General features: G+C 41.8%; 1 protein-coding gene across 7 annotated transcripts in view; it reads right to left on the bottom strand.

The window, feature by feature from the left end:
- The window catches only part of PTPRG (protein tyrosine phosphatase receptor type G), a 681,996-nt gene that overhangs the window by 263,179 nt on the left and 404,676 nt on the right, over window positions 1-14,141 (bottom strand). For all 7 annotated transcript variants that reach the window (XM_026501151.4, XM_026501155.4, XM_026501152.4 and 4 more), the window contains exon 4: window positions 11,553-11,701. In XM_026501151.4, the coding sequence (XP_026356936.2) occupies window positions 11,553-11,701 (149 nt within the window). The remainder of the gene's footprint in view (window positions 1-11,552; window positions 11,702-14,141) is intronic.

The following is a 14,141-nucleotide window of genomic DNA, read 5'->3' as shown; positions in this document are numbered from 1 at the left end:
TGAGCTGAGAGGAGAGAGCGTGGAATGTCCTGATGGGTAGGATTCAGAAAGGAATGAGCCACAAGAAGGGACAGTGGGGGAGAGAACATTCCAGACCCAGTGAAAATGAGGTGGGGAGGTGGAGGGGTGGGAGGGGTAGGAGCCACATGTGGTAAGGCCTTGTAGGGAAAAGTAGGATTTGGGGATTTCTCCAACATGTGACCGGAAACCACTGGAAGATTTTTTTAAACAAAGCAAAAATGTAACGCAATGCGAGTGTCTTGAAGAACACTCTGGTTACTAGATAAGGACTGGATGGTGGGGGGCAAGAGAGAGCTCTCGGGAATCTGTAGCAACGGTCAAAGGCGGACACGGTGATGGCCCGAACCAGGGTGAAAACAGTAGCAAAGAAAAGAAACAGATGAATTGAGGATGTGCTGTGCAATGTAAGTAGAGATCCGGACACAACACCAGCAGCTAACACCAAGCGAGCTCTTAGCTTGTGCCGGGTCCTGCTCGAAACACTGGCGTCTCTCAACTCAAAGTAAGACTCCGAAAAGGGGCTTTGTTTTATTATTACTGTGTTTCATCAATTCACTAGGGGACATTCTTCTTTTTTCTAAGATTTATTTATTTATTTGAGGGGGAGGGAGGGGCAGAGGGACAGAATCCTGAAGCAGACTTCCCTCTGAGCACAGAGCCCAATGTGGGACTCGATCCCAGGACCCATGATACCATGACCTGAGCCAACACCAGGAGTCAGACTCTCAACCAACTGAGCCACCCAGCTGCCCTGACATTCTTCTTCAGTGTACAAGAGATAGTATGTAATCAAAACTGCTCCATAATCCATATAACACAAATAAAATTTGAATATTACATAATCAACAATTTAAAAGAATTTTAAAAAATGAAACAAAGTGCTATAAAATATTACAGACTGGTCAGTGATCCATGCTTTTTTATCCTAAACTTGCTTTTTTTTTTTATACAGGAAATATAAAATTTATCACTAGGGATAAGCATCCCTATCTTATCTCTCTTGATTAGCATGTATGTCCCTCAAAATAATCAGAATTCAACCTCTTCTCTGTATATCTCTAGCACAGGCCACCATCACCTCTCTTGAAATATAATCACCTTCTGACTTCAGTGTCCACAGGTGTTTCCTATGGTCAAGTGCAGCCAGAAGGATCCTTCTGAAACATAAGGCAGATAATGTCCACTCTCTGCTGAGGACATTCCAAGGGCTTTCCATCTCGCCTGGAGTAAAAGCCACAGAGCTGCCCATGGTCTACCAGGACTCATATCATCGGGACCCCAACTATTTTGCTGACTGCACTCCTATCACTCTGCCCTTTGCTTGCTCAAACGTTCAGGGCAGGCTTCTGCCTCAGGGCCTTAGCACCTACTGAAATAAAAGCCGCTTGAGGCCAGGGCATTCTTTGTCCTACACAGAGAAGGCTCTATTTATCAACTGAATGAAGACTGTTGATAATTCAGAAATGAAAGAAGAGTGTAAGAATGTAATTTAAACATTTTATATAACATCAAGGCATGGAAAAGAGCTCCCCACTGAACTATGTTGGGGGTATTTCCCCCATGCAGGCAATTCTCTCATCATTAGCCTCTCAGGATATTACCAACCAAAAAAAAAAAAAAAAAAAAAAGAGAGAGAGAGAGAGAAAGAAAAAGAGCTCCATGGTCAACTGAGTTTGGGAGATTCCTAGTTAAATGAAAATTGAGTAAGTTCTTCTGCTGGAGTATTTGTTAATAATTTTACTTTGTTAGTCCATGATCAAGCTATAAGAGAAAGGTATAGTAGGCAGCATTTCTATCTATACCTGACCATAGATACTTTTTGTGCAGAGTATTTAGGCCAACTAACAGAATCCAGAAAATGTACCAGGGGCTGCTACATATGGTTATGATGTTTTAGCCCACATTTACCCTGCCAATAAATAAATTTGAATAAATAAGGTGATCACAAGCAGAGACAGAGACTAGAGCAAATGTAAAGGCAGAAACAGGCTGAGAAATGGAAGGAGGTAGTGGGATGCCTTCTTCCACCCCTAGCTTCCCTGATCAGGGAATGGTGAACACTGAGGCATATAGTAAGAAGACTCCCAGAAATACTGAACTTTATAAACCAATGCAGTAAAGGTTTTAATAGGGAGATTCGGAAATCAAAGCTCTATCTATCTAGTAAAAGCTGGGACTTAGGAGTCATTTTACTATTAACCCAAATATCTTTCATATATTAACCTGAGTTTTAAAGCCCTGTCTTCTAAGATCTCCTCAAACATTCAAGAGATGAAGTTTGTATTTTTAAGTAAAATTAGGTTTTGGTGAATTTGCCCAGCTGGTCTCACTGTATCGTAGTAAATGTGCCCAAAGCTAGATCTGTGCTCAACACAGCGCCGGGCCACGCAACCGGGGAGGGAAGCTTCAGGAGTTTCCTCTCCCTTCTATTAAAGGGTGGGGTGGGGAGGAACTATGAAATTCTACCCTGGGGATTTAAAGGGGAAATAGACTTTCTTTCAATCCTGACTTCTTTCTATTCCTTATAAATCTTCCTCACTGCTCTTTCTGAGTGGCGGCATTAAAGAACTTGCTAAAGGCTTTAGATTTAAGATGGCTTGAAACCTTCCTGCTCAAATTTTGACAGGACGGGGGAAAAAATGCAGGGGTGGCGGGGGGAGGTGTCTCCGAGCCTTACGCCCATAAATCCGCCTGACCCTGAATTTACAATCCATCGGATCCTGGCCGCCTGAGGTCTCTACCTTTGGTGCACAAAGGTCTCCCTGAGCCAGTTTTATTTGTGTGCCTCAGCTTGGAAATAGATTCTGAGAAGAACAGTGTTCAAAGCCCCGGGAACAAACGTTGTAAAAATAAATAAATAAGGGGAAATACTGAAAGCTTATAAAGAAAAAAAACCCTGCATCACATCTAGGTGAATATTTTCAACAACCAGGTCAGATTGCAACGCAATGCTAAACCGTGTATGTTGTTTGGTTGGGAAAGAAAAAAAAAAAAAGTGAAAATTACCACAAATTCGGCATAAAGATTCCTCCTGAAGACTTTGTTAGTCCTTTGGCTAGTTTATCATCTGAAGTCCATGAGTGCAGCCTGGAGCCCTACGCCTGCACGTTTCAGGTACGCTCTGTGGCACCCGGCGTTTGAAAATTGGCCAGTCTGAATTGAGATGAGCTGTTAGCGTACAATACACACCGGACTGCAAAGACAGTTCCAAAGAAAAAGATGTAAAATAGCTCAGGAATAACTGCTTTATACTGATCACGTGCTGAAGTAGTAATATTTTGATGTATTAGGGTAACAATAATAGACTGCTAAAATCAATTGAAATTTAATTGATTTTATAACAATTATTATTATGGACCACAAATTGTATAAAATAAATTATTCAAATCAAGTAAAATCACTAGTTCCTTTTTACCTCTTTATTTTTTTTAAAGATTTTATTTATTTATTTATCTTTGAGAGAGAGAGCACGGAAGCATGCTTGCATGAGTAGGGGGGAGGGGGAGGGAGAAGCTGACTCCCCACTGAGCAGGGAGCCTGACAGGTCTCCATCCCAGGATCCCGGGATCATGACCTGAGCCGGAGGCAAACGCTTAACCAACTGAGCCACCCAGGCGCCATCTTTTTACCTCTTTTAATGTGGCTACCAAAAATTAAAAAGTATAATGAATGGCTCAGACTATATTTTCTATCAGTGCTGTTCTACGTGATCAAAAATAGACAGAAGTGGCCGATCCAGACAAAATGTGTAGTTCTCCTACAGATACCTCCAGGCAAAGAGCTGATAGCAATTCCAACTTCCCTCACCTCTCCCCTCTGTAGGTTTTACTACTGGTTCAGCCACTCCAAACATATGAAGCCCTTTGATTTTTTTTTCCCTTCCTGTTATCCAATAAAGAGCAGTTAAGATTCCAACAAAATTATTTCTACCGCATCAGTGATTCTAAAAACAACCTAAAGCAATGACAAGAGAAACAAGGAAAGACTTATCAAATAAAAAGAATGCTGGTTAGGATTTTGTAGACACTGAAGGCTAGATTCTCAAGTACTAACAGTAAATCTCAGCCAAGCCACTTACTTTTGCAGAAGCTCAGCTGTCCCATCCTTAGGGTACCCCTCTCATAAGGTAGGTGAGAAAATTAAATGAGGTAACATCTAGAATGTTCCTGACACAGGTAATGCTTATTAGATGGTGTCTATAGTATCGTCATTATAATCACAACCACCAGCACCACCTCCAACACCATCACCACCTCCAACACCGTCACTACCACCTCTCCACCTTCTTTTTGGTTGTCTGAGGGCTCCCCTCAAGTTTCTAGACAGAAATGATCTCCAATTTAACTGGGTTTTCTTTTTACACTGTCATCTGCTTTTCTGTGATTCTCAGTAAAATCCAAGCCGCTATCAACCCACCACATGTCAGTGACACACCATCAAACATCCCCGAGCCAAGTTCACATCTAAGGAAGACTCTGTGTGATGAGCACTGAGGGACATTGTGGAGGCCAGGGGCCCAGGCGGCTTCTGCCTCGGTCGGTTCTCCGGCTTCCTACAACCAGGCAGTACTTCTCCACTGAGCATACGCTAAGTACTAGGGCCCCTTCATATGTTCTCCTTAATTAACCCAGGACATACACATAAAAGATCAGCCAGATGGAAATCAAGTATTTCACTAGCAAAGGATGAAACATTCTGCTCTAAAATGGAATCTTTATTTCAGTAAAGTCACTGATTAAATTTTAGCCAAGTCCCTCACCATTTAATGGAAGTCACCACAGAGAAAAACACGACTGGACCCACCACAAAGCAACAAACACCAGATAACCAGGGACAGCGTCCGTGACACTTCTGGTGTTCATTAGGACTAAGGACAAGGAAAACAGGCAGTGCCTGGAACACACCCACAAAGGACTCTCTAGGAACAAAGCAATTGTTCAGAGAAAACTGCAATAATTCCAGGAATTTCAGTAAAGTACAAAGCAGGGTGAAAGAAACAGCATCATGTGGCAAAACTTATTTTTAATAGAAAATATCTCAATCTTCCTCTATTTTATTTTGAAGTTTTATTTATTTAAGGATCTCTACACCCAATGTGGGGCTCAAACTCACAACCCTGAGATCAAGAGTTGTGTGCTGTACTGACTGAGCCAGCCAGGTGCCCCTCAATCTCCCTTAAGGACAGCTCTCTCTAATGACAGACAAAACAAGACACTATCAAGTTTAAAACAACAACTGTTTTGTGAACAAGCCAAATTGGTTTTACAGTTTTCAAGATAAGTGAAATTAAAATCATCATTGGTGTCTTCTGGAAACATTTATTTGAATGGGATTCCATTTCTTTCCTTCTTTCTTTCTTTTTCTTTCTTTTTTTTTTTTTTAAGATTTATTTATTTTAGAGAGAGAGAACAAGCAGGAGGGGTAGAGGGAGAGAGAATGCCAAGCAGACTCCACTCCAAGCATGGAGCACCATGTGGTGCTCGATCTCATCACCCTAAGACCATGAGCAGAGCTGAAACCAAGAGTCAGATGCTTAACCAACTGTGCCACCCAGGTGCCCATCCGTTTCTTACAAGGAATAAGGAATAGAGCAGGACAGGTAAAAGTTATAAATCTCATTTCCAAAAGAGTGATACTGCTAACTTAAACTGAGGAGAGAGCGGGACATGGGCTAATCCCAGTCTGGACAAAAACTGAGTTAAATAAAGGGAAACATTTTTTCAGTGGCGAAGAAGCCTTTAGTATTGGCCAACATATAAAATACATCTTCAGGAAGGCATTTTGTGTCTACATTTATTTCCAGCAGAAAAGAAGGAATCCATAAAGGAGTGCTAGCCAACCTGAACATTTAGTCCGTGCTCCAGAATATCAGACTACAGAAGCCAGGGGTCGATACGGGAGCTCAGCCTCTGGCGGACTGGCCCATGCCTGAGTTGTGTTGTAGCCTGCCATGCTTGCACGAGTGTGGAGAGTGACGCTGGGGAGGCCTCTGTGTGTGCACGACTGCATGAGCTCCCCTGGGAGGAGGAAGGCAGATGCAAGGCACCAGGAACAGAATCTAGGGGTCCGACAGAAAGATAAGTGTCTAAGCAGAATGTAACAGAAACATTCGAAGAACCAAGATCCATTTCATAAAATGAAAGGCGTTAACCTCAGCCTGACTCTAGGCAGGAAGATAGGAGCTGGGCGGACAGGAGGGAAGACAGGAGCAGGTCAAAGTAACCCGCCCACAGACATGGATATGGAAGACAACTGCAGGCCTAAGCAGAATGTTAAAACGGGCAAGAATCAGAGAGCAAGGTCAGCCTTAAAGAAGTAAATCCTTGCCCCCTGAACAAAACTTAACTCTAAGAATGCCGTTACACCACCACTGGATAGTTCCTGCATACGCTGGGCCCACCAGGGAGACAAATAATCCAATGTGTTTGTGTCATAGTTGCAACTAACCCATGTTCTCAGGAAGCTAAACCAGTGGAGCCATGCTACGGATCCAGTTTTTTTTTTTTTTTTTTAAAGATTTTATTTATTTATTTGACAGAGAGAGAGACAGCCAGAGAGAGAGGGAACACAAGCAGGGAGAGGAAGAAGCAGGCTTCCCGCGGAGGAGCCTGACGTGGGGCTCGATCCCAGAGCACTGGTATCACACCCTGAGCCGAAGGCAGACACTTAACTACTGAACCACCCAGGCGCCCCTACGGATCCGGTTTTTAAAACACGGGTCCATTAATTCTTCATCACTAATGATGAAATCTCAAAGGCTTTCAAGACAAAAGGTGTTTTGTTATTATTGTTATTTACGATTTGCAGGAGAAAACTAATTTGGTGGTAAAACCTGATGTGAAGAGAGGTTAAGCCGTTTAGAATACTGAGATTTCCCACTTAGCATGAATATTCACCTGCATGTTGCAGGATTATTGATGCATTCAAGGACTAAAGTGTCAGACCCCACTATGTGTCCTTGGTAATATGTATAGCATATGCACCATAATACCTTTCCAGAAAAAATCCTGAATTCTGAAACTTCTGGCCTCATGAGTTTCAGCTAAGGGCTTGCAGGCCTGTACCATATGGTAATGTGTACATGGTGTATATTAGGGAAAATGCCTTTGCTTCTATTCACTTGCTAGGATGCTCTAAGCAGAGCTGAAATGAACCAGCTGTGAATTTCACTGGAAAGGGCGCACACAATCAATTTGGATCATTTAAGCTTATTGAAGACTTCAACTCATAAAGTACCAATAAGTCTGAATCAACAACTCCTGCTATCTCTTATTGTAATAAACAAGATTTTAATTACCTTAGACAACAAGTATGCAATGAACCTCCACTTTAATCTCCAGCTTTTATCTGGAGATTTCCCTTTGCATTAACTCCAACTTTAGTTAATAGCGGAAACACCGCATGATTCAATCCTATTAGTGTTACATGAACCTTTGTTTAAGTTACCAATCACAGAACAGGGACTAAGCAGGGGCAGAGAGAAAACTTAGGATATTGTAGAAGCTGCCATAGACAACTGTAGTCGCAGAGGTAAGGTAAAGGTGAATAGCCATGGAAGAACTAGAACAGGACACAGAACTGTTTTAATCACTGGAATGTTCTGAGCCTTTTCACATTAAGGATACTTAATCACATCTAAAAAATCCTTTTTGCCATGCAGAGTAATAAATATATTCACAGGATTCAGGGATGAGTATGTGGACATTTTGGGGGGGGGGCACTATCCTGCTTATTAAAACCCCCAATGATCTCTCTTTATTCCTTCAACTTACCAAGTGGCTCCTGCCTCAGGGCCTTTGCATGTCCCCGTCCTATGGGCAGACTAGAACTCACCTCCTCCACCTTGATAAATATAACTTAATAAATATATGCTAGAGGTCTTCCATATCTCATGACAAAATATTCCTCTCCTTCAGAGACAGTATTACAACCAAAATAACACAGCTATATTTATGTGACTGTTCGCTCAATTTCCATGTCATTACCAGAGTGAAAGTACCTTAAAGGTGGGGGCACTGTCTTTCTGGCTCATCTTTATAACCCAACACCTATATGACAGTAGGTACTCATGAAAAATTTGCCATTTGGCAAGGAATAAAGCTGCATCATAGGAGGAGAGGGCCTCTGAGGATGCAAATTGGGTCTAAACTCCTAAGCATGGCATTGTAATCTAATTCTGACTTTGTTTCCTAACTTACACTGAGCTGTAAAGAAAGCCAGCTATTGGAGGCCTCTTATTTTGTTTTTATAAGGCCATTTATTTTTCTATTAGACGGGATGTTTTTATGTGTAGGAACTCCAAGAACAAGTCCAGGATCCCAGCCAGGAAAATGTGGGGAGGTCTGATCCCTGGATGTGTACGAAGTTGTTATAGGTGACCTCAAGGAATTCCCGGGAAGGAGCAAAACCTACAAAGTTGGGTCTGTTGCAACTGACCCTTGGGGAGCAGGTCCAGATTCTTGCAGGGCACACACTTACAAGTCAGCCTGCAGACCTGGAGCACTGAGGCAGCTGCTGAAATCAACACCCAAGGTCACGACTTTACCTCAAGTGAGACCTCAAGGAAGCAAGACCAGCAATGCTCTTACCCATCAGGAGAGGTACATTTCCTCTCTGAAATCCACAAGAAGATGGAACAACTTCTCAAGCGGGAGTCCTCAGGATTCAAGCGTACTTCAAGTGATGCCACGCAGATAAAGGAAGACTCGATTCCAACGAAACGCGCCGCATTCTCTACTCCACAGTCTCACAACTGCGACGTTTTGGGCAGGATAATTCTTGGTCTGGGGGCTGTCCTAGGAGTTGGATGTTGAACAGCATCCCTGGCCTCTACTCACTGGATTCTAGGAGCATACCACTGTCCCTACTAATGACAACCAAAGATGTCCCCCGACAATGCATCATGTCCCCACCGGCGAGGAACTCTCTCTGGTTGGGAACCAGCGCTGTGTTCTACCAGACTCTGCAATCTTCAACCACAACTCTTCTCTGACTCTGTATACAAGACAGCTTAATAATGTCCCCAATGCTGATAAATGACCCCATGATACATTACAATTTTCTTACTTTCATTTCTTTAAAAGATATATTTTTTAGAGAGAGAGAGAGAGAGCAAGAGAGAGTGAGCATGAGCTGGGGGAGAGGGTAGAGGGAGAAGGAAGAGAAAGAATCTCAAGCAGACTCTGTGTTCAGCATGCAGCCAGAGTCGGGGCTCAATCCCACGACACTGAGATCATCACCTGAGCCAAAATCAAGAGTCAGAGGCTCAACCGACTGATCCACCCAGGTGCCCCTTACTTTCATTTTAATTTCTTAGAAAACAACATAGTTACATGGGATGAAAGAAACCAAGTCTGAGGTGTTCAAACTGTAAGAACATCAGGGAGATCTCCTGTTGATAAAGAGCTCAAATAAAGCAATTTAACATAAAGTATTACAGACATGTTTTGGGCAAAGGTGAGCAACTTTTCCTCGCATATTTTAAAGTTAAATTTGATCCCATTACCTTTGATCTCTGAAATTCCAAGTTCCTCCAAATACATCCACTAAGTAATTCAACATGTTTATCACATTAAAACAACAACAACAACAACAAAGCTACAAACCAGATGGGCCTCGATGAAGAACCCAATTAACACAGGCAGCCTTACCATCTGACATTACTTAAAAGAAATAAATTCAAACTTGGTTGAACAATAGGTCTGTGCATTGTAGCTGCCATTTCTAATTAGCTTCTGAATTTCAGAGCACTCTTCAAGTAAAAGAAAACTGAAATAGTCACTTAAAGTAGTAACTGTTTAAAAGAATATGCATCTAGTCTCTGCATTTTTCCAAATATGAATGGAATAAGAGGAGACAGGCCCGTCACCACATTAAGGGATGTAATGAAGAATGAGGCAGAAGTGCCCAGTTCCCAACTCTAGAGCTCTTCTTTACCAAGGCAACTGCCAGAATAAGTTTTCAATCTTTCAAAGCACAGATCTTTTGTTTGAACAACACTAGATGAACAAATGGCAGCCAAATTCTGAGAGAAAGAGGCTTTTGCGAAAAACCAGCTGGACACAAACTATCCCTTTCCACTCACACTGCCAATGGGAACGAGTCAGCAAGAACAGAAGGAAAACCCGAAACGTTTAAAAAGATGATACAATTTTGCTTCTAGGAATCAAGTTTTCCGAGTACCAATAAAACTAAGATCTCTAAGAAGTAATTCATTCAGTACAAAAGGAGGAGGAGGAGAGCCCATTAGCAAAAACCCTACCTAGGAGACCTTTAATTAGTATAACTAGTACAAAAAAGTCCCACAGATAAAAGAATCTTAATACCGGGAATTTGTTAGCTGGACAAGAAAAAAATGTGAAGCATTTTCTCAGAATAGTTATCTCTGGTTTCTCCAGCAATCACAGATAAGAAACAAATTTATATATGAATACAAGCATCTCTCAACAAAGAAATACTACTGATTTCCTCATCTTATAGGGATTCTTCACTTATGCTTCAAGGACGCCTAAATGGTCCATAAATGGGCTTGAGGAGCTAGGCTGAATGATGAAACCCTATAAACTATGTGCAAATCTGTGTGCACATCCTGTATTTCCCCTATTGGAGGGGATCTCAACTATTCCTCAGATAATCAAAGTAGGTCAGGACTTCATGGGAGTTATAAAACACTGAGTTGCGGTTCCATGTTGGAGTCCAATCATAGGCTTGACTGCACACCTATTTGGTTCTTCCTCAGATCTTTAACTCTTACCACGTGGAGAGCCAAACCTAATAGACCTCTGTGCCCCAGTTAAGAGAGTAGGCAGGTGCTGCCGCTGATGAAAGGTAAAAAGAAGGTTAGCAATGGAAAGAGTGTGCTGCCCCCACCCAACATTAAGGAAGGAGTTTGGATCCTTGCTTTCTCTCTCCCTCCCTCCCTTCCTCACCAAAAAAATACAAACCATCTACTGTACCCACAACTTTCTTCTCTCTAGCAGCATGGGTCTTTGAGAAAACTGACAGAGGAAAGACAAAATGTCACCATTGATCCCAGCAATGTTAACTGAGAGTCATACCACCAATGGCCGCAGCCTCTTTCTCGACAGCTGGCAGGAGAAAACAAACCTTACAACAGCTTCCCCACTGAGAGAAGGTTCTGAGATGCCTCTTCATATATCAACTAACTTTTCTCTCTTCTAAAGGGTGGAAACAGTCACCTGAGTTTTCATACAGAATTTCACCTTTAGAAAGTGGGACTTCAGAAACAGAATAAAGAAATTGTGTCAAATGAAACAAATGGTTGAAAATCCTTGGCTAGGAGTGAGTCTACTCAAACCATGATGCCCCCGACTTCCCCGTGCATCTCCAGTCAAAGATGAGAAGCTCCAGGGGGAATATACACCTGTCAAGCTATATATAAACGATTTCCAGAGACAAAGGTATGGACGGTACAAGTTTGATTTGCAAAGTCCCTGGGGGTAAAGACAAAGCATCTCATTGATGTGAAAACCCAAAGCGGGACGACACTTGACATCTCGACCTGTTCTCACCTCCACAGGAAACCGCCTCCCGTTGATGCTGTGTTCTGAGCCCGCAGAACCATTGCTGTGTCCCCAGTGAAATTCCACCTTCTCGGCTTTGAATCTGCCAGGCAGGCCAGCACCGCTGACAAAATAGTCGTCCTTTAGCAGGATGGCAACTGTATAAAATGGAAGGGAAGGAGAACAAAGTGAGTCTCTACGCAAAACTTGAGCGACTTCCTCCGTTGCTTCAAATAAAGTTCAGGATTACATGATGTGAATTATTTCCTCACGTTCCTGTTTAAAAAACAAGTCAAAAACACTAGTTTGAATAAATTAGCACAATCTAGCTGCAGAATGTTCTCAAGCTCCTGTTCACTCTAAATCATGAAAAGTCTCAGGGAATGATCTCAGAATTTCTTATCCATTTCACAGATGGAAAAAAAAAAAAAAAGAAGAAGAAGGAAAGAATGGAGACGGTCACAGAGTGAGATGCTCTGAATCACGGTCTCCCGAGTCCACTCGATGACCAAAACTCTCTGGAGAGGGAGATTTTTCTTTTTGTAAGCACTGACTCCTGGGGCTACCCCAGGGTTCAAGGTCTGGAATGAGAAGGGAAAAACATATGATAAGCCAGACGTGAGAGGCACGTTTCTTTGATTAGAAAGCTCAGGCAAAGATATCAGGAAATAAAATTTGCAGGTTCTTCCACTTTTAAGGGAATGTCAGTGGGTGTATGGCCAAGGTGGGGGTTGCATTCATGGTTTTTTGAAAACGGTACCCAGGAAAATGCTGGCAAAGTTTTATTCATTAGGTCATTCAAATAATTGCAGATAACTAGATTTAATAGTTTTTTTTATTCCATGTATAGGAAAATTTTACTTAGCCCATCCAAAAAGAACATCTAAGAATTCCAAAACATAGGAAACCTTCATCAATTTAAACCCTAACTTTCAAAAACATTCCCCTCCTGAAACACAGGAAAGAGAAATTGAGAACAAATAACTTGGATTTATACTAGCATAACGATTATTTTCCCCAAAGGAACGTAGTGTCCAATGCATGCCAAACAGATTTTATTTTATAAGTGACATACTCCTTTTTTTGTTTGTTGGTTTTCTAAAGTGAACTCACGCATTCATTCAACAAACACTTACTGGCTGCTAAATATGGGTAAGATGTCAACCACTATACTTCATGGTTTGTGATCAACAGCCAAATTTGTGTAAACCACAGAAAAGCTCATGTATCGTCATTGTCTCTTCTTCCTAAAGAGATCCCAGTTGGAGCTTTAGAGAGAAATCCTGCATGAAAATTAGGTCTCCATAAAAGATAGGGACTCGGCTAATGACCCATTTCTAAAACAGTGCAATTAGTTTCAGTACTCCTCCAAATAAAGGAGGCATTAAAAGCAAGTAAAGGAACCCTGCTTGTATAAATCCCTTTTTATTGCATTCCAAAGACAGTTTTTCTCCAATTTCTGAAAAAAAATACAGTGAATGTTCAATTAGTGGGACGGCGAATTAAGAGATGAAACCAAGTCAAAGCAGGTGTTTCCTGTGCCGATTAAACATGCTATGGGCCTGTTTCACCTTTGCTGTGTGCGAGGCATGTTTTAGAAGGGGCTGGCAAACGTTTTCTGTGAAGGGCAAGATAGTAGCTATTTAAGGCTCTGTGGGCCGTAGGATCCCAGTTGCAACAACCCAACCTAGTCTCTGTAGCACAGAGGCAGCCACACACAAAATGTAAATGAATGCTCCAATAAACTTTATCCAAACTAAAATATGGATATAATTTTCATATGTCATGGAATCTTATTCTCCCTTTTGATTTCTTTTTTCAACCATTAAGAACACAGAAACACGCAGGGGTTATCATTTGGAGATCCCTAAAACACTGTACGATATTTTATAAGATATATCAAAGCAATTGTATGCCTTTAGTTCTAAAGCCAAAATACCTATGAATTAGCTCAGTAGTGTCTTAAATACTGTTGATTACTCTCATCCTGTTATAAATTCTATACATAACATTTTGCATCCAAAGGATGAAGGCAAAGCATTTTGAGCGCATCTGTTACAATACACCCAGGGACTCAGCGGCATCTTATAAATATTTGATTCTCCCTAAATCATTAATGTCTCTGTCAGGGGTCATTTTACTTGTTTTATATGAATAATTAAAAGCATAATTAGGGAACTGTACAATCTGAAACATTAATCTTATTTTTCATTTTACTGTATTCCTCACTAGAGCATACAGCACGCTCCGTGTTCGTACTCCCCCTTCTGAACGTGGCTTCTATTTTTGTTTACCTACAAAATCGGGAAGTGAGAACTTTCTCAGCTCTCACAGAACCATTTTCTGATGCCCACTGAGGACACGGAGCTGTTTGGAAACAAACTAAAGGTACTTCCTACAGAACACAGAATACATTAAGAGCCAAGAGCTCAGAAGATGGACAGACCTGGGCTGGAAGCCAGTCCGGCTACTTCAGAGCAGTGTGACCTTGGGCAGGTTACCTGACTTCTCTGTGCCTCGGTCTCCACTCCTGTTCACATGGCACTAACAGGGTCTAAGAGGCAAGGCTGTTTTGATGCCTGAAGGAAATCACACAGG

The sequence above is a fragment of the Ursus arctos genome, unplaced genomic scaffold (genome assembly GCF_023065955.2).
Source record: "Ursus arctos isolate Adak ecotype North America unplaced genomic scaffold, UrsArc2.0 scaffold_14, whole genome shotgun sequence".
NCBI lineage: Eukaryota > Metazoa > Chordata > Mammalia > Carnivora > Ursidae > Ursus > Ursus arctos.
Note: the sequence above shows the minus strand (reverse complement) of the source record. Positions and strands in the feature narration are given on the sequence as shown.